This window comes from Eretmochelys imbricata, chromosome 2, assembly GCF_965152235.1.
Source record: "Eretmochelys imbricata isolate rEreImb1 chromosome 2, rEreImb1.hap1, whole genome shotgun sequence".
Classification (NCBI taxonomy): domain Eukaryota; kingdom Metazoa; phylum Chordata; order Testudines; family Cheloniidae; genus Eretmochelys; species Eretmochelys imbricata.
Window position 1 is genome coordinate 73637196 of NC_135573.1, and position 21156 is coordinate 73658351.

Sequence of the window (21156 nt, forward strand, 5' to 3'; positions counted from 1 at the left end):
TTCTCATTGTTTCATAAACTTGTTTGCTACCCATTTGTCTGAGTGCCAGATATTTTTTATAAATATTCAGTTTAAACCAAAAGTTCATATCCAAGGAAAAATTTAATTTGAAAACTGAGTTTTGGTTTAAACCACAGTATAAGGTGTTGAATTGAATTTATGCCTGGATATGAGGATGTCCAAATATAGAAACTGGAGTACTTTTCTGTCAGAGTAGGTACCACTTTTTTCATGGGTGTGTTTGTGACGGTTGGGAGTTTTATTTGGTTTGTTTTTAATGAAAAGTGTGAGACTCTGCATCTTTTAAAATGACTCAGTGGATTTCCTTATCTTTTACTGTCGCTTATCACTGAGAGATTCTAGATCTTTTGTATAATTTTGCTGATCTATAATGTAGCCAGCCTGGCCTGTTTGCACATAATTTCCTAGATCAGAGAAAAGTCTCCTATGTGGGTTGAGAGCTTGTCTCTAAAATGTTCTCTGTCTGATTTCAACTTGTCAAAGTATTAGATCCCTAGCACTGCTATCACTATGGAAATATCAGCTAATGTTTGGCTTCAATAGTGCTGCTGAGTCAATTTTAATAAAATATTTCTATGAGAAGACTTAAAGGCAAATTAATATTTGACATGGTACATTGAGATGATGCATCAGTAGGCTGTGCTATGACACGGATGCAAAGCCTATGAAAGTCTTTCTGTTGATTTCATTGGCCTGTGGATTGGATTCTATGTGGCCTTCTAAAAAAAAATTTGACGCTATTTTCTGGTCTGTTTTGTTCTAAGGTCATGCTATGATGCATTTACAGAAAACATGGCTGGTGAGAGTCTGCTGTTGGAGAAGAGGAGACAGTACCATTGTGCTGCATATAACTGTGCCATTGCTGTCATCAGTTGTGTCTTCACTGAAAGTAAATTCTACCAAGGTTTTCTTTTCATAGAAAAACCAGAAAAGGTGAGATTTAATGAGGAAGCTACTGTCATGTCAAAGGTCTGCAGGGTCCGTACAGCTTATTTTGGACACGAACTGAAAGCTTGCACTTTGAACCCAAGAATTGAACCTATATAGTGCAAATTGTTATGTAAGAAACTGATGAGAGAGGAAACAAGCAGGGATGTAATTCTTTTGCTCTACTCCGCTCTGATTAGGCCTCAAGTGGAGTATTCTGTCCAGTTCTGGGTGCCATATTTTGGGAAAGATGTGGGTAAATTGGAGAAAGTCCAGAGAAGAGCAATAAAAATGATTAAAGGTCTAGAAAACGTGACCTATGAGGGAAGATTGAAAAAATTGGGTTTGTTTAGTTTGGAAAAGAGAAGACTGAGGGAGGGGACAGAATATCAGTTTTCAGGTACATAAAAGGTTGTTACAAGAAGGAGGGTGAAAAATTGTCCTTGTTAGTCTCTGAGGATTGGACAAGAAGCAATGGGCTTGAATTGCAGCAAGGGAAGTTTAGGTTGGACATTAGGAAAACTTCCTAACTGTCATGATAGGTAAGCACTGGAACAAATTCTCTAGGGATGATGTGGAATCTCCATCACTGGAGGTTTTTAAGAGCAGGTTAGACAAACACCTGTCTAGTCTAGATAATACTTAGTCCTGCTTTGAGTGCAGGAGATTGAACTAGGAGATCTCTTGAGGTCCCCTCCAGTCCTATGATTCTATGTAGGTGGCTTCCTTTGATCCTGCATGGCAATTGAATCACTGATGGAGGTTTTTCATATGGTTGAGTGGGGATGCAGTAACAGTACATTCAACCTCGCTACTCTATCTCAATCACTATTTAGTTATGGAAAATGCTTAAATATTACAAAAGCCCTCCAACCTTTTGAAATATTATTGAATAAGAGAATGTTACAGGGCTTTGTGTACTCTTTTAAAGTAACTAGTCACTTAACTTGTTCTTAGATGTCTGCATAATGGTAATTTCTAATAAATGAGTGTAATGGAACGGACTGTCCCTTATTTTGTATGGTAATTTGAAATAGACTGTCTTTTGAATAAAATATTGCTGGTGCCCCAGCTATTGTTTACAGTAAGTTAATTTTTAAATTTCCAAATATGCTTTGGTTCACAGAACTTGTTTATATTTGAAAACTTGCTAGATCTGGAGCACCAGTATTTGTTTCCTGTTGAAGTTGAGGTGAGTCATAGTTCTGTGTTTTATTGTAATACAGTGAAAATGTTCATTGCTTTTAATTCTACTCAGTCATTGCAGAGTGCACGCTCTGTGTGTGTGTGTTACATAATTATACATAGAAAGAAATGGTGCTGTTTGAAACCATGACAAATACAAGTGGAGACCTATGACCCTTTTGAATGTTATGTAGTTTGCATAGTAAAATCCCAAATCCAAGGAATGAAAAGCACAACTGGGATGTACACATTTAATATATTGTTTTGGCAGATTTATTCCAAAGATAAATTATTACTAGTGTCATTAGTTCAGCTGATGTGATATATTGTAGAACACTGATTATTAGCATTTGTAAGTTGGAACTCCTGTTCATTTTTAAATAGCTGAAATACTTTTTTTCCCCACATTGTTTAAAAAAGTTAAGTTATAAATAAAAGTTCTATAGAGTTTGCTAGGTAATAAATATAATTCTCTAAATCTTTTTGTAAAGATATCAAAATAGAACTCTTATTTTTATCAACTAGTTATTTTTTTAAAAGCAAATTTAACTAATTTTAAAGCTCATATTTTTGTTGGTGTTCTAGGTGCCTATGGAAAGGAAGAAAAGGTATATTACTATTAGGAAGGAAGCCAGAGATACAGTAAATAGGGACTCAGGTATGACATAAATTTATAATGATTAAAAATTTGTCACTCCCTCCTCAGCTCCCCCCACTTAAATGTACAATGCACCATTGCACTTATATGGAATGTGCTTATTTTAGTAGAGATGCATCTAGAAAAGCTGGTAACCATGTCTAAATTCTGATTCTGCAGGTGGCAGTGCCTGCCCAACTTCTGACTGCATGACCCCCGAAGCTATTTTTTCAGTAACTAGAATGGGACCATATAAAGGATAATTTCCTTCCTCTTTCTCAACAGCCCCAAGCAAACAGAGCCGTATAAAAATTGCTAACTGAGACTGCATTTTTGCGTTTTGACATGTTTGCTAAACGGTTTCAGAACGTTTTCCCACGCCAGTGTGTTCCGGTTTTCTGGGACAGTGATCCATTCCATGCCTTTCTAATGACATTGAGGTGCAAGAAATTGAATTGCTAATAGATATTAAATGCGTAGAAAATTTGTTATGTCAGTGGAGGAATTATGCAAAGAAAGAGACCAATTCATCATATTTATTAACAGGCCTGTGCCTTACAGTGAAACCTGGACTAGAGACCACCTTTATAAAAGTACCACTGATGTGCTCAATATTGTTCCAGATGCAAATAAAGACAGACACTGTACTTGGTCTAACTTTCATTAGAATACTTCCTTGGTTAAGCAACCAAATTTTATTTTTCTTGAGTAGTCACTGAAGACAGCTTTCACTCAAATTAGTGTTGTGATTATCAGTACATTATTTTTCTTGTTTAGATGAACCTCAGTATTTGCCTTCTGCATCATATATGGTTGACAGCAGTCTGAGTGAGGAAATGAGCCAATTTGATTTCTCAACTGGAATCCAAAGTTTTTCTTATAACTCACAAGACCCTACAGCTACCAGTATACACTTCAGGAGAAAGGTGATTACAGATGTATACTGTGGGAGGAACAAGAGTCTCAGTATTCTAAAACTCTCAGTAAACTTATACATTAATTAAAAGAGCAAGTTTCACGTACATGTCCTAGGAAAGGTAAAAGGTTCAATGGGAGTAAATACTGGATACGGGTTATCTCTATATGTAAGTCTGTCTTTAATATGAGGCTTGAGGCATCAGAGCAAGTGTTTTTTGCCATCAGTTTGGGTCCCTCTACTCTGTTTTTGAACTTAGTAAACCTTCCTTTAATTTGAAGGTGGAGATTTGCTCATGAAGGCAGAGGCTTTGCATTGTTGAAGGGAACTATAGTACAGAGTTTCTAAATCACTGAATCTAATTACAAAGAAAAGTCCATTACTAAAATATTTTTAGAAGCATCTTAGATATAATGTAGGTTAAAGGGCCACTGTCTTCTGTACTTTTCTGAATTTGACTAGATTTAAAGTGGTTGTATAATTTACATCTGTGCCTGAGTTCCCCTGCCATTTTTCTGTTTAATAGTCAGTCTCCTATTTCCCACCTCCTGCTTTACTATTACTATGTGAAAGATCCACAGAAACAACACATGAAAATGAGTTAACGACTATGTAGGGAAAACCCTGAAACTGGTCAGTTGGTATCAAATGTACACAATAAACTGAACAAAAGAGAGAGAAAACAGTATTATTTTCAATCTACTCTCTTGTGGTTATATAGTGTCTTATGTGTTGCTTGCGGCAGTATGTTCTGACATAAGCCTGACTTGAAGTTGACAGTGGCCCTTTAACATTTAGTCAGGCAAGAGTTTGCCGTATTGAAAGTAAGATTGAGAGAATCACTTTCACCATTTTAAAAGCGTTGGTCATCCAGGTATCATACATGTTTAAAGCAAGATCTATCAAAATAATTATAATGTTATCTAACATCAGATAACCACCTCTTTTCATATTTTGTAGTGAGGAGGATATTTTAACAGTTGACTTGACTTAAATTAACCAAAAATTTATTGTAATTATAGAACATGTCATAAGCAATTGTGATTTCCACTTCTTTGTAGTGGTGAAGCCAATTTTTTATTTGTTCTTTACTGTCAAATGAAGTCTCTTCTGGAAAGAAGAGAATGGCTATGGCTGCCCCCACTGGAAAACAGCCTCTGAATTCATCAGAGATTAATTACTTTACAAATAGCTTGACTGGGAGTAAAATTTAGGGAAAATGCATGAAGTCTTGAGGAAGATGTATGGTGGTGGCACTCTCAGGTGTGAAGTGGAATTATAGCTTCTGTGGAGGACAATTAATTTTTACATTTCTGATTGTTGTTGCCATACTCTTTTATGTATCTGAGTCAGAGTGACATGCAGCTGGCACCCTTAAACGTAGAGATTTGGAGCTGTGCAAAATTAATTCCTATATTTGGGGGAGATTTTGGTTTGAATAACATATTTGACCTATTGTTTGTTGTAATACGGTTTGTATAGACGTGACGAGAAAATCAGCATAACGAACAGTATAATTATGACTTTTAAAAAATAGTGCATAAAGCCCCTCATGATTAACTGGCTCTCCTTATTTTGACAGGAACCCACAGAATCCATGGATTCAGATGATCTGATGGAACTGGAGATGGACGAGCTCAATCAGCATGAATGTATGGCCTCTATGACGACCCTGATTAAACATATGCAGAGAAATCAGATTACACCCAAAGTAGATGAGGTCAGTATTGGTTCATGGTTTAGCACCTCTCTAGTTTAAGAACATAGTTAAGTATTTGAATAGGTTGCTGATTGAGGTTGTGAAATCCCTGTGGAAGTTTTTAACAACAGATTAGACAAATATCTGTCAGGCATGGTCTAGGTGCACTTGGTCGTGGCTCAACGCAGGGGGATGGAGTAGATGACCTCCCAAAGTCCCTTCTAGTCCTGTATTTCTATGACTTTTTAAACTCAAGAAAGGAGGTTATAATGGAAATATTGTTTTGTAACCGTTGTTGCTATCAGTCCCTAGTGTAATAGAATAAAACCTGTGGTAATCTTGAGTTATATGCATTTCAAATGACCCATTTAATTTTGATTTCAGGGAATAGTTCCACCAGACCTTCCTCCATGGATGAAGTTTATACATGGCAAATTGGGGAATCCATCTGTGCCACTAAATATTCGCCTCTTCTTAGCAAAACTTGTTGTTAATACTGAGGAAGTAAGTGATTTTTCAAAAAAATTGTATCATATTCTCTCTCTCTAGTAAAATATTATCTTAAATTGATTACAACTTCAGCTGTGTAAGTCTTTCAGAACAAAACCCCACACCAGTTAAACCTCTCCTAGATACAACTTTAGTTACTTGACCTATTGAAGGGAGGGTGTTCCTGGCTTATGCGTCAGGTGAAAGCCATGTGATATTAGTTGGCTCAAATGAGTTTTAGCAACTCCTGTGAACCAAAACTCCTGAGTTTTGTATAGCTCTAATTGCAACAGAATATAAAGCTATATGGTCACTGAATGAGGTCTGTAGTGACTCTGTGGAAATGTTCTTCCTTGCTCTATTTCAGGTGTATAATGTTTCCATCCTACTTCAGCCAGTCTCTTTAAAACAAAGTATTATGAACCAAATGAATCCTACTGTCCCATTACATTGTATATAAGATCCTAAATGTTGAAATTGCTGCAGTTCAGTGAATTGTCAGTCAGTACTGTTCTCAAAATAGTTTAGTGCTAGTCTGGTGACAGAGGAGCAGCTTTTAACATTAAAAGCTAAATGAGAAATGTGTGCGTGAGTGCATGGGCGTATGCACTCGCTTGCTTGTTCATTCTGGATGGGTGGGTTACTATTCTGACTTCCATGGGTAAGACTTAGTGTATGGAAAGCTGGTAGATGGGCTCCAGTGGAAGAAATCATGTGCTTTGCCAATAATAACGAACTTGACTTTTCAGGGCTTGCACACAGAAATACAAATGGGGTATGTAACTAATTTATCAATGGGGAAATTTTCTTTGGGAGCTTTTCAAATTACTATCATGAGGGCTTTGTACAATATTAGGCAAAAACTATACAGAGAAGGTTGATTTCTAAATGTCTGACAGACAGAAGTTGGACCTCGGTGGGGATGGATCACTTGATAATTATCCTGTTCTGTTCATTCTCTCTGAAGCATTGAGCACTGGCCACTGTTAGAAGACAGAATGGTGGGCCAGATGGACTGTTGGTCTGACCCAGTATGGTCATTTTTATGTTCTTATGTAAAAAATAACTATGCCTGTAACAATGTGATGCATAAATGCTTCTTGCATAGTAGGTTTGTATAGATAACTGTTCTTTATTTCTTCTAGGTTTTCCGACCTTATGCAAGGCAATGGCTTGGTCCTTTACTGCAGCTTGTTGTTTCTAGGGATAATGGAGGAGAAGGAATTCATTACATGGTGGTGGAGATAGTAGTTACTCTGCTTTCCTGGACTAGTATAGCTGCTCCCAAAGTAAGGAAATGTGGAACACGTTTAATTACTGTAGACTTCGCTTGCAACCCATCGGTTGCCAGTAAAAAGTTGCTATTATCCAGCAGTTGCTAATAAGCAGAAGCAGGTTTGTGGGGCAGGAGCCAGGGAAGGAACAGCTGGGACATGCCTTCCTTGGCTGTAGCCTTGCAACCTGCCTGTAGGCAGGGCAGCAGTGAGGAAAGGGCTTTTCTTCCCAATGCTGGGGTTTTCTGTGGGAGCAGTGGTGCTGGGAGCCCAGAGGCCTGCACTGCACCTCTTTCTCCATTCTCTGGGAATCAGGATTCAGCATGTCCTAGCACTTGCTTCTCTGCATGAAATCCTGAAGCAGGGAGCAGCTTGGGGAGCACAGGGAGAGATACTGTGAAGCTCCAGGTTGCAAGTTTCAGCCTTCCCTTCCCTCCGAGCCTGCAGTCCCTTACCTCCTGTATGGTCCCTATGCACGGGCAGGTTTCTGGTGCTGCAGTCCCAGAAGGAAACCCTAGAATGGGTTGAGAACTGGCCAGAGGCAGGTTTTCAGGTCTGCAGCTAGGCAAGGCACATCCCTGCACCTTTTTTCCCTGGTTGCAGCCCCACAAACCTGCCTGCAGGTGGTTCCTCTTCCAAAAAATGTTTAATAAGCGGCATGCCATTGCCAATATCTGAATCCCTTTAACATTAAAGTAAATGGAATGGAATTGATTCCCAGCAAAATGTTGCTACGAACTGGAAGTCGTTAATATCTGGGTGGCTATTAAGTGGAATCTACTGTACTCTGGTGATAGTTTTGTAATAAGTTTTTAAAATTATGTTCATATAATCACAGAATCCTAGAGTTATAGGACTGGAAGGGATCTTGAGAGCTCATCTAGTCCAGTCCCCTGCCCTCAAGGCAGGACTAAGTATTATCTAGACTAGACCATCCCTGAAAGGTGTTCGTCTAACCTCTTAAAAATCTCCAATGATGGAGATTCCACAACCTCGCTAGGCAATTTATTTCAGTGCTTACCTACCTTGAAAGTTAGGAAGTTTTTCCTAATGTCCTACCTAAACTACCCTTGCTGCAATTTAAGCCCATTGCTTCTTGTCCTATCCTTAAAGGCTAAAGAGAACAATTTTTCTTTCTCCTGCTTAAAACAACCTTTTATATACTTGAAAACGGTCATTGTGTCCACCCTCAGTTTTCTCTTCTTGAGACTAAGCAAACCCAATTTTTTTTCAATCTCCTCTCATAGGTCATGTTTTCTAGACCTTTAATAATTTTTGTTGCTCTTCTCTGGACTTTTTCCATTTCATCCACATCTTTCCCAAAATGTGTCGTCCAGAACCGGACACAATACTCCAATTGAGGCCTAATCAGCACAGAGTAGAGCAAAAGAATTACTTCTCATGTCTTGCTTACAACATTCCTGCTAATACATCCCAGAATGATGTTTGCTTTTTTTGCAACAGTTGTTTTTGCAACTTTTTTTTGTTACACTGTTGACTCTTATTTAGCTTGTAATCCACTATGATCCCCAGATCCCTGTCCATAGTACTCCTTCTCAGGTAGTCATTTCCCATTTTGTATGTGTGCAACTGATTGTTCCTTCCTAAGTGGAGTATTTTGCATTTGTCCTTATTGAATGTCATCTTATTTACTTCAGACAGTTTCTCCAGTTTGGCCAGATCATTTTGAATTTTAATCCTATGCTTCAAAGCTCTTGCAACCCCGCCCAGCTTGGTATCATCTGCAAAGTTTATAAGTATACTCTCTATGCCATTATCAAAATAGTTAATGAAGATATTGAACAGAACTGAACCCTGCGAGACCCCACTTGATATGCCCTTCCAGCTTGACTGTGAACCACTGATGATTACTCTCTGGGAATGGTTTTCCAACCGGTTTTATGCACCCATTTTATAGTAGCTCAATCTAGGTTGTATTTCCCTAGTTTGTTTATGAGAAGGTCATGCGAGACCGTATCAAAAGCCTTGCTAAAGTTAAGATATGCCGCATCTATTGCTTCCCCCCATCCTCAAGGCTTGTTACCCTTTCAAAAAAAGCTATTAGGTTGGTTTGACGTGATTTGTTCTTGACAAATCCATGCTGACAGTTACTTATCACCTTATCTTCTAGGTGTTTGCAAATTGATTGCTTAATTATTTGCTCCATTATCTTTCCGGATACTGAAGTTAGTGTTGGGACACTGGGGCATGGCCACTAGATAACTCGAGGGAATGGAAGACCACAAGTGTCGATGAAGCCCCCTCGAACTAGGCCCAAGTGTCCTTGGCCCCCTTCCCCCCCTCAACCTCCTCCCCCCCCCACCCTGGAGGCACTCGCAGCAGTTATGCGCACTAGGCCCAAGTGTCCTTGGCCCCCGCCTGGAGATACTCGCAGCAGTTATGCTGAGAATCTGCAACAATATGTTGCAGAGTCAGACTGCCTAAAACTAATCAAGGCCAAACAGGGCAAATATAAAAAAACAATGCTAAATAAAGCAGCTTTATGTATAGTTTAACAAATAATACAAAAAACAAGGGAACTAGCTGGTAACTGGATTGGCTGGCTATATAAATACTTAAGGCAGCTTGCTATTAAATAAATATGCTAAAAAAAAAAGAATGTATAAAAGTCTGTGTAACTTCCTGCTCTGTGTACAGGATTTGAGATTCTAATCTCCCTGTACCTTTTTGAAGCTTCAAATAAACTTTTCTGCTTCTCCACCCCGTTGTAATTATTGGGTGAAGCACACCGGGTAGCAACCCCCCCCCCCCACCGCTGTTGCTCGCCTCTGGCACTGAGTGCCGGCAACATTAGGATGACTGGTCTGTAATTCCCCAGGTTGTCCTTATTCCCCTTTTTATAGATTGGCACTATATTTGCCCTTTTCCAGTCCTCTGGAATCAATCCCATCTTCCATGACTTTTTGAAGATAATTGCTAGTGGCTCAGATATCTCCTCAGTCAGGTCCTTGAGTATTCTAGGATGCATTTCATCAGACCCTGATGACTTGAAGACATCTAGCTTGTCTAAGGAATTTTTAATTTGTTTTTTCCCTATTTTAATGGGATGATATTATTTTATCGATCTTTCCTCAGTGCTGCTTTAATCATTAACCACTGTAAATAACTAGATCATCTTAATAAGAAGCAAGTTTAGTTCATTAATTAAATCAATCTCTCTGGCAACACTGTAAGTAACTTATTGAGCCTGTGATCCTCCAGGTTCTTTCTTATTGGTCCACTAATGGACACTTCAAGTGGTAGAATGCACAAGTTCACAGCATACCTGAGAAATACATTAATGAACTCAAAAATCTACGCCCTGTCATGTCGTCTTGTAATATTTTTTAGACTGATGGTAAAAGTTAGTGCCACCTTCATACTTCCCTTCCCCAAAAGACTTATCAGTACTGGTATAACTTACTAGTGCCTTTTGGACGCTCAGTTTGCCAGTTGTAATAAGATGCCAGGATAGTTACTTTGTATCACTGTGAGGGCTAGAATGTCTTTTGAGTTAGTGTGAAGCAATGGAAACAGTCTCTAGCATGGTTCAGAGCACTTTTTATTCAGAATATCACCACATTCAATCATCACTGGGATTCAGGGATCTGTTACACTGAGAATATAAAAATTGGATGGTATCTTTTCCATGCTAATAGTCCTAGACCATTGTGATATCATACATCACCACCATTACTCTTCAGCTAATTTGCATGGAACAGTTTCATTAGTTGTATGAGGGATACTGCACTGCTGGTGGATTAGTTGGCCCAACTGCTATAGTTCAAAGTATGGACTTTCACCTGTTTTCATAACAAGTTTCCAGGGCTCTCCTACGTAAAGCTAACAAAGTTCTGGTGAATTCTGAGCTTGACTTCCCTACAAACTTATACTGCTGAACATGCCTTTTCCTTCTGTACACTTATTGCAAACTCATAGTCAACATTGTGTTAGCTAACTTGAGAATTCAGAGTTATATTTTAAACATTAAACCAGTGGAGAATGAAAACGTTCTATGCGTTCAGATTATGAACAAAAATATTGTTTTATATAGAATTACCATGTTGCTTTTTGTTTCATGTTAGGGGAATATTAAAGATGAGATACTGGCTAACAGATTACTTGAATTCTTGATGAAGAATGTATTTCACCAGAAAAGAGCAGTGTTCCGACACAACTTGGAAATTATAAAGACAGTTGTGGAGTGCTGGAAGGATTGTCTCTCCATACCGTACAGGTAATATTTCTCAGTATAAAAAGAATGTAGGGAAAATGTGAACTGAGCTCTGCAGAGGTGAAAGGGTTAGCCCGGTGGTTTTCAACCTGTAACACAAACAACTTGCAGGTAGTCTGAGGATCTGGTCCTTTCACAGGCAGTAGTGAGGCATCCGTAAGTCTTCAAGTGGTAATGCTTCCTGCTAACAGTCGCTCAATCCAGGATTGTACATGGATTTTAGTGGCTTTTTGACCAACCAACTATTTTTTAAAAACAAATCCTCTTATTGCTTTAGCCAGCTGCTCTCTCCCTTTGTGGTAAATTCACCTACATTTCTGTCTGTTGTTGACACCAAAATTGCAGAGGCAGCAACACACACAACTCATGCTGCTAAGAATCCTGGATAGATAAGAATTACAATGAGCTGTATGCAGTGAGAGAGCAGAAGGCAGGAGAAACTACTGAGAGGATTTTTTTGTCTGTTATTGCACCATTGAGTTAGCAGCTGGTGATGTTCAGTCATTGAGGATAGAACACAGAAATCAAAGGATGAAAGTTTTGTGGGGGGGATAATTTCTGGGAATTTGCAAATATTTTATACTATATGCATTCCCAATAAAGTATTGTTCATGTAGCCACGGTCACTTTCACCAGATTTGTACTGTCTTTAGCATGTACTCTGTCACATGCATATATATACATATATATATTTTTTTGTACATCCTTGTGCTGCAGGTTAATATTCGAACAATTTTCTGGTGGAGATCCTAATACAAAGGACAACTCAGTGGGAATTCAGTTGTTAGGTATTGTTCTTGCTAACAACTTGTCTCCCTATGACCCAAAGTGTGAAATAGACAGCGTGAGGTGAGAAGCATGTCTATTTGGGGAGTTAATTTTTTATTATAAACCTTACAATAAGCTGACCAAGAAGGATGTTTGCAGCATGGAGGGTGGGATTTGGAATGCTCACCTCTTGGAGCTTCTTGTCTCTCTGGCCCCACCACCACCCCTAAACTCCTAAGTTGAGCAAGTTGCTCCAGCTAACTCGGCAGCTGTTCCTTGCTTTAGGAGGTGAATTGGCGGGAGCGTAGATGTATCTGCACTGGGCACTATTCTGACTCCTGCTTTTACAGTTGTTGAGCTCTTTGGCACCCAGTGGAGTCAAGAGTGGCGAAACAGGTATTTGTGGCACTCCAGATCCCATTGTACCCAAAAATTCAAAGGGGAAGTGTTGTTACCATCTGAAACCTTCATGGATATGGGGTGTTAGTGTAATAGCTCCACAAAGACTGCATGAGTGCGGATGCATGAAATGGAGAGCGGCAAAGAATATTTTTAGAGTTTCTTAAATGTCTGATTTTCATGGAACATCAAATACTAGGGTGAATGGACCACAGCTGATTTCGTTTGTATGTTAGGTACTTTCAGGCTTTGGCCAATAACATGTCCTTAATAAGATATAAGGAAGTTTATGCAGCTGCAGCAGAAGTGCTGGGACTTATTCTTCGATACATGGCTGAGAGGGAAAATGTGAGTGTGTTACATTGTGTCTTTTATCATTATTGTATTAAAGACTGTTATATCTATAAGTCTAAACTGAATACCCAATTCTAGCTTCAAAATGAGAGAACGTTAAATTTAATAAGGCCTCCCCAGAAGTACGGCAATAGCAGAAGATGCTATCACAGGAGAATCAGAATTCAAGACGAGATTAGCACAGGCTGGGCGCACTTTGCCTCAGTTCTTATGAACCTTTTGTCTTGACCGTGGCAGTGAATGGATCTGGGGGAGTTGTGTTCACCTCTTTTCTGCCAGTGGGACTGACAAATAGAAATTTTTCAAATATGAGGGAAGGTGAATAAAATGTTAAAGTTAAGAATTCTCAGGGCTCTATTTGATAGAAGATTTCTAGGAACCTGAAAATAGGGACTTAGAATGAAAGTGCTTTCTCAGCTGCTGCTCTTGGACTGTAATTGTGGCACTCCTGTAAAGCAGGCATGTAGCTGTCTTCCCTGTCCAATACATTCCATTTTGTTCATCCTTTCTCATTCTCTAGGGTGCATGATGAATATTGTTGAACCCTTGCACGCTTCTCATTTTCAGTCTTATCCATTCCTCCTTTCCTTTAAAAAAAAAAAAAAAAAAATCTGTCATTTTGAATGAGTAAGCAGGTGTGGTGGTTAATATTCTGTGTGTACCTTGTATTTCTTTGCAGATAAAGTTAATTTAATAGAAAATGGCTTTTTATAGTATTATTGTATAGTATTTTACTGGAAACCTGCCACACACCATCAGGAATTATTTAGTGTTTGAAATAGGAATATCGTGTGATTTTTTTCTTTCTGTATTTAAGCTGTTGGTCTCTGCACAGTTAATAGAAACTTATGAATTGTTAGACAGCAGCTCTGTTAAAACAGACAAGTTGTATTTCATCCAGGCATGTTGTACTACTGCTGTGAATTGTCATAAATGTCAAGATTAAGCCAGTGAAGTTTCACTGTAACTAAAAATATCCCCCGCGTAATAGTACTGTTACATAATTTGAGTGTTCCTGAGTTTCTGGTGTTGGCATTTGTTTAATGATAAAATGTTTCTGATCTTTCAGATATTTGAGGGTCCAGTTTATGACTGTGTCATAAAACAGTTAAAACAACATCAAAGCACCAAAGAGGACAAGTTTATTGTGTGCTTAAATAAAGTAGCAAAGAACTTTCCACCTCTTGCTGACAGGTATAGTGAGATATGATACCCTGTATATAGAAAAATCATTATCTAATAGAACAGTGGTCCCCAAAGTGTGGGGCTCACCCCCATAGAGGGGTGCAGAAGAATGTTCAGGGCAGGGCCTGCACCAGACTCCATGGAGGGCAGGGAGAGACCACCGCCCAGACCAGTTCTGCTCCCAGCTACAACTCCACTCCAGCTGCAGCTCTGCCCTCATTCTCTTTCCTCCCCCATACCCAGTTCAGTCCCCAGCTCCACCTTCAGCCCAGGCTCCTCTGCTGAGCCAAGTGTGCAGTAATGGAGAGGTGTGTGGACAGATCCCATTACTTGTAATGGGGGACACAACAGGAAAAGTTTGGGCACCACTGTAATAGAATATAACTTCTTATTTTTTGCTTTGTGGGCTCCTTATCATGTAAAGGTTTATGAATGCAGTATTCTTCTTGATACCAAAACTTCATGGTGTTCTGAAAACATACTGTCTGGAGGTGGTGATGTACCGTGCAGAGGAAATAACTGATCTCTACTTACAATTAAAGAGTAAAGATTTCATCCAAGTCATGAGTCACAGGTAAGTGGGCACATGACTAGTGCATGATCATCTTGGCAACCTGGGAACATAGTCTGAATTTTGCAGCGTTATCTTTTTCTGGTAGTGATGCAAGTTTTACATTTCACGTGCGTTTACATTTCCAGTTTTTTTTCTTGAGAGCCTTGTTCTCTTCTTTGAGCAAATGTAGATTAGAAAATCTGGCAGGTTTTTTCTACTTCTCTTATTCAAGTTGAAAAGTATGCTTGCTGTAGCTTTTTTCCTTAGCCATATGGTGAAATCCTGGCCCTACTGAGATCAGTGGCAAAACTCCCATTAACTTCAGTGGGGTCAGGATTTCACCCTTAATGTGTATTTAGTTTGGTTCGACAGATTTTTTTTTTTTTTTCAGGTAAACACAAAAATAGTAACTAAAAACATTTTTATGCAATATGAAATTGCTAAATATTACTTTAATGTTCAGCTGTATGTGTAACTGTAAATAGAATAATGAAACCAATGCAGTTGCTTTTTATCTCCTTTAGAGATGATGAAAGGCAGAGGGTGTGTTTGGATATCGTATACAAAATGTTGCCTAAGCTGAAACCACTAGAACTAAGAGAACTTCTTCCTGGAGTAACAGGGTTCATCTCTCACCCTTCTCCAGTATGTCGGGAGCGCATGTATGACATCCTGATGTGGATTTATGATAACTACAGGTATGGATTCAGTTTCAAGTAGTGTCTTCCAACTGGGTAAAAGCAGTTATATAAAAGTGATCTGAATAGTTACTTTCCTTATGTAAAAAGTGAGGTGATGGTGTTATCACAGCACTGGGAGCAGAAACCTTTGAGTTCTACTTCCCTTCCTGAGGCTTGGAAAACTCACTTAAACCTTTCTATCTTCATTTCCCTGTCTGTTAAATGGGGATGATAATTGTGTACTTCTTCTAGTGATGGTCCCTATTGTATTCCACTGTGGGTCTACCCACGCACCCGGAGCCAGAGAATTTGAAAGTAGCATCCATTGGTCTGTGCATGCACCCTGCCTCACCTCCGGCCTCTGATGGAGGGGATAAAGGACAGGGAACCATCTCTCTAGTTCCTTCTCATCTCTGCCTGATCTGGGTTGGAACCTCCAGTGTCTATAGTTTTGGTTTTGTCCTACAAGATAAGATTTAGATTTAGTGTTGTAAATGGTTTTAATAGCTTGTACAGTTTTTAGTGTTTTATAGATTTCTTAGTGTTTAAATTTAGTCTCTTTGGAGGAACCCTTCCCTGTTCAAGTACTGGACTATGCCCAGGTCTCCAAGCTTCATATTCTGCACTTGCTGCCCGCAGTCCTTTTCGATCAGCGATGACTATCTGTATGCCTTGGGGAAGTCTGCATCGCGGTGAGTTGCAGTATCCGCCGATAATTCCTAAGCCTTACCCAAGAAGGGCAGGAACTTCATCTCTAGAAACACCTCAGTCGAACTCAGGTCAGGAAACCATCCCTGAACATTGGCCTGATTCAGGAAGCGATGTGTCTCCTGGTGCGAAGTCCAACTCTGGAGTAGGAGCATCTAGCCCCACAGATGCCCCAGTGGGATCTTGTCAGGAATTGAGGAAGCCCCTACCAAATTCACTGTCCATTTTAGTCAATTTCACGGTGATAGGATTTTTAACATAATACATACCATGATTTTAGCTATTTAAATCTGAAATTTCACAATGTTGTAATTGTAGGGGTCCTGACCCATGAAGGAGCTGTAGGGTTGCAAGGTTATTGTGGGGGGGTTGCGGTACTTCTAACCTTACTTCTGCACTGCCTTCAGAGGTGGGCAGCTGGAAGAGTGGTGGCTGCTGGCTGAGAGCCCAGCTCTGAAGCCAGAGCCGCTGCCAGCAGCAGTGCAGAAGTTAGTATGCTATTGCCACCCTTACTTCTGAGCTGCTGCCTGCAGAGCTGGGCCCTCAGTCAGCAGCTGCCACTCTCTGGCCGTCCAGCTCTGAAGGCAGCAGCGCAGAAGTTAGAATGGCATAGTATGGTATTGCCACCCTTACTTCTGCGCTGCTGCTGGTGGGCGCTGCCTTCAGAGCTGATGCCTGGCTAACAGCCACCGCTCTCCAGCTGCCTAGATCTGAAGGCAGCGCAGAAGTAAAGGTGGCAATTTGCAACCCCCTTGAAAGAACCTTGTGACCCCTCCCCCCCTACAACTCCCTTTTGGGTCAGGACCCCCAATTTGAGAAATGCTGGTCTCCCCTGTGAAATCTGTATAGTATAGGGTAAAAGAACACAAAAGACCAGATTTCACTCAGGAGGGGGAGACCAGATTTCTTGGTCCATGATGTGTTTTTCAGGGCCATGAATTTGGTAGGGCCCTACTCAAAAGCATGAGACTAAGTCTTTCTTTCTCTAAATCCACTTCAGGGAAGTCAGATTCAACTCTGAGCAAAACCCATCAGTTTGGCCTGTGAGGACTTAGTGTGTCCTTAGTCCCTGAGGCATGACAAGAAAGCCCATAAGCATAGGGCTACATCATTCTTGGCACCTCCCAAACCCTGAGATCCGCCGGCACTGACAAAGACCAATCATCAGCTTTGCTTGTCCACAGCACTAGCTTCATCAGCAGTTACACAATCTTCTCTGGCTCCAGCAGCTTGGACAAGTAGAACCCCTCTCATATCAGGGAGATCGGATCCATTGCTGTTCCACAAGACATTTTTGCTCTCCTGGATCTGGAATTTTCTGCTCCAGCATGTCCCTCCATTTCCCAAAAGATAATATCACAAATGAGGGAGTTGACCACTGAACGGAGTTCGTCACCTGTCACATGCGCAGAATAAAACTATCCTCCAACAGCCATTTCAACTATTCCTGCTACATATCCCTGCTGTTGTGGATAAATCCTAGTCAGGTATGTATGCGCTTCTCTTTTCTCCCTTCCTCACCAGACAGGACCATTATTACAGATGCATTCTTGTTCAGCTGGGGAGGCCACATGAACAGCCACAAAGCACAAGCTACCTGGACATCTTCAGAGCCCAGGAGTTCCAAGCTGTCTGGAAGGGATATGAGTCCTTTCTTCTATACATCCACGCTCACTATGTCCTTATAATGTGAGACAACATTACAATTGTCTTCTATGTCAACAAGCAGGGAAGAGTGAGATCTGTCCCCCTGTGTGCAGAAGTAGTTAGCCTATGGAACTGGTGTCAGCAGTCAAATCACCCTATCAGCAGCTTACCTTCTGGGGGAGCAAAATGTGCTTGCAGACTCCCTCAGCAGACATTTTGCAGTCAACCATGAATGGGAGCGCCACAACTTGGTACTGTGTAATATTTCGCTCAGTGAGGCACCCCAACCAGGGATCTGTTTGCCTCTCAGATGAACACGAAATACATCACATATTGCTCCAGAGGAGCCCTAAGTATCTCTCCCTCGGCAGCACTCTACTTCCTCAGTCAGGCCAGCTCAGCTATGCCTGCCCTCCGCTATCACTCCTTCCACAAGTTCTACACAGAATCCAGCAGGACAGGGCATGGGTCATCCTGATCACCCCCTGCTGGCCCAGACAGTTTTGGTTTCCCATCTGCCTATGCATGTCATCCCTACTACCAATCATCCTCCTAGTGTTTCCCAGGCTCCTGACTCAGTGGAATGGCAAAATCAAGCACTCGATCTGTGTCCATTACACCTCAGGGCTTGGTATTTGGATGGGCATTATCCTTAGAATGTTCATGCTTTGTAGCCATGCAAGACATCCCTTCTAATAGTAGAAAGGACTCCACTCAAAGATGTTTCTTAGCTAAATGGAGGTGCTTTTCTTCTTGGGCACATCAAAGGACCATTCTCCCAGAAACAGCAGATGTTCCTTATCTTGGAGTGTATATCCTTTTTCTGAAGACATCAGGCCTGTCCATCAGCTCCTTGCGAGTCCACTTGTTAGCAGTTAGTGCGTACCGTTCACCTTCTCAAGGCTACTCTGTCTTCTCACACCCACTAATCACCAGATTCTGGAAAGGCCTAATCACAGCCTTCCCATCTATTCAGAAGCCTACTCCCAGTGGGACCTGAGCCTTGTTCTCTCAGCACTCACAAAGCCCCCCTTTGCTTTTTGCTCCATGTCTCTCCTTTCCATGAAGGTCACTTTCCTTATAGCCATCTCCTCAGCTAGAAGGGTTGGCGAGCCTGGGGCAATATTCCATAAGGATTAGGTTTCTTTGCATCTACACCCCAAATTCAGTCACAGAGCAGTTTTAGAATTTTACCTTAACCAATCGATTCACTCACCTGTATTCTTTCCAAAACCACATGCATCTGCAGAGGAATGAAGATTCCACTCCCTCAGTGTTCAGTGGGGCTTGGCCTTTTACCTGCAAATAACAAAACCTATCAGGAAGTCCTGCAACTGTTTGTTGTTGTAGCAGAAAGAATTGGGGGGCACACCATCTCCACCCAGAGACTCTCCAAATGCATCTCTGGCTATATTCTACTCTGCTGTCAGCTGTCAAACCTTCTTCCCTGCCAGGGGATAAGAAGTCATTCCACAAGAGCACAAGCAATGACTATGGCATTACTTCAGGAGGCGCCCCCCCTTGATATCTGTAAAGAGTCCATGTGGGGCTCTGTTTACGTATTTGCGAGACATCATTCCCTGGTGCAGGACTCCTCTGCTGATACCTCCTTTGGGCCGGCAGTCCTCCCCTCAGTTCTACTGTCTATATACTTGCACCATTCTCCAAGTACTTCTTGTCGGTCACTACAGTGGAATAACAGGGACCTTCACTTGAAGAAGAAGAGGAGGAAGTTACTGACCTGTAACTGGAAGTTCCTGGAGGTGAATGGTCCCTATCTGTATTTCACTACCCATCTTCCTCCTCTGCTTTGGATCTTCTCTTATTTATGGTAAAGAAGAAAGTGAAGCGAGGGTCTGTCTGCTCTGCCCTTTATCCCCTTGGTCAGAGGCACGAAGTGAGCCAGGACACATGCCTGAACCAATGGATGCTACTTTCAAATTCTGCGGCTCTAGAGGCATGGTGCACATGCGTAAACCCACAGTGGAATACATCTCAAAGAACCTCCATTTACAGGTCAGTAACTTCCTCTTACCTATCATGGATTTGTGAACTATTTAATATTAGTAAAGCACTTTGAGGATAAGTGCTAAATTTGATTTATGACAGAAAATTGGTCTTATTTCACCATATTATTGAATTCTTGGGTGTGTTGCTTTTCTGCCTTTTTCAAGTTCTGTTACATTTTCACAGGGTAAACAAAAGAAGGGCTTGCCTTCTCCTCTGAAACTTCCAATAGTGTTGTTTCCCAAATTGACCAGCAGAAACTTCTGAGGAGTAGCATTATTTAGTTTCTTTCTACCTCTTCTTTCAGAAATAAAGTATCTGAAATATAACCTGCCGAGATAACTGTTCTCCACTAGTCTTGGGATCGCATGTCTGCTGGCCACTTACTAAGCTTTGTTGCTGTGTGGCTGTGTGTTCACTGCAGTGTAACTAGGCAAAGTCAATGCTATACCTCCCACTTGAGTTTGATGCCTCCTAGCTATGTTGCAATAAAAGCTATAGAGCAGGGGTCCCCAAACTATTTCAGTCGTGACCCCCTTCCCTCTGGGAGAGCAGGGGTGGGGCAGGATGGGGGAGAAGAAGCTGCGTTTGGGACAGGACAGGGAGCCACTGGTATCTCTGCAGTTGTCAACTTTCTGACTGCAGAAAAGTGAACACCCTTTCCATGCCCCCTGCCACACCCCTTCTGAGCCCATGCCCCTTCTGAGGTTCCACCCCTGCTCACTTCATTCACCCCCACTCTGTCGGTCGCTCTCCCCCAACCTTGCTCATTTTCACCGGCCAGGGCAGGAGATTGGGGTGTGGGGGCAGGCTCTGGGGTTGGGGAGGGGACTCAGGGCTGGGGCAGAGAGGTTTGGAGTGTGGGAGAGAGTGCTGGCTCTGGGAGGGAGTTTGGGTGTAGGCTCTGGCCAGGCAGTGCTCATCTCGGATGGGTCCCCAGAAGCAACTGGCATGTTTCAGTGGCTCCTAGGTGGAGAGGCCTGGGGGCTCTGCACTGCAGTTCCTGGTCAATGGGAGCTGCGGAGCCGGTGCTTGGGGCGGGGGAAACACTCAGAGCCCCCAGGACTTCCCTGCGCCTAGGAGCCGCGGGGACAAGTATGGAGCCTGCCTTAGCCCTGGTGCGCTGCTGATTGGACTTTTAGTGGCCCAGTCAACAATGCTGATGGGAGCCGCCAGGGTCCCTTTTCAACCAAGCATTCCTGGGTGGCGCTCCCTCCTCGGGGGGCTGGCCTGGGCCCACCGCATCCCCCCGGACATTCCTCTGTGTCCCCGGGGGGGGCCCCACAGTTTGGGGAACATTGGTATAGAGCCTTGTCTCTGTGAGGTTTTGCATGAGGTTACTAACATGCATTATCTCTCTTTAAAACAAACAGCAAACCATCATCGTTTTGGGGCAGTGAAGACATAGCATGTATGAGCCAAGTGCACTGCTATTATGTTTATTTTCCCCGTGTTTGTTCCTTTTGTTGCAAG

The 21156-nt window shown here is 41.5% G+C and overlaps 1 protein-coding gene across 1 annotated transcript in view; it reads left to right on the forward strand.

The window, feature by feature from the left end:
- Positions 1–21156, forward strand: part of PRKDC (protein kinase, DNA-activated, catalytic subunit) — a 160243-nt gene that overhangs the window by 76835 nt on the left and 62252 nt on the right. The window contains exons 43-55 of the mRNA XM_077810300.1: positions 786–954; positions 2075–2140; positions 2719–2791; positions 3548–3696; positions 5269–5406; positions 5770–5889; positions 7020–7163; positions 11234–11385; positions 12100–12231; positions 12786–12897; positions 13973–14097; positions 14513–14662; positions 15166–15339. Coding sequence (XP_077666426.1) covers positions 786–954; positions 2075–2140; positions 2719–2791; positions 3548–3696; positions 5269–5406; positions 5770–5889; positions 7020–7163; positions 11234–11385; positions 12100–12231; positions 12786–12897; positions 13973–14097; positions 14513–14662; positions 15166–15339 — 1704 coding nt within the window. The remainder of the gene's footprint in view (positions 1–785; positions 955–2074; positions 2141–2718; positions 2792–3547; positions 3697–5268; positions 5407–5769; positions 5890–7019; positions 7164–11233; positions 11386–12099; positions 12232–12785; positions 12898–13972; positions 14098–14512; positions 14663–15165; positions 15340–21156) is intronic.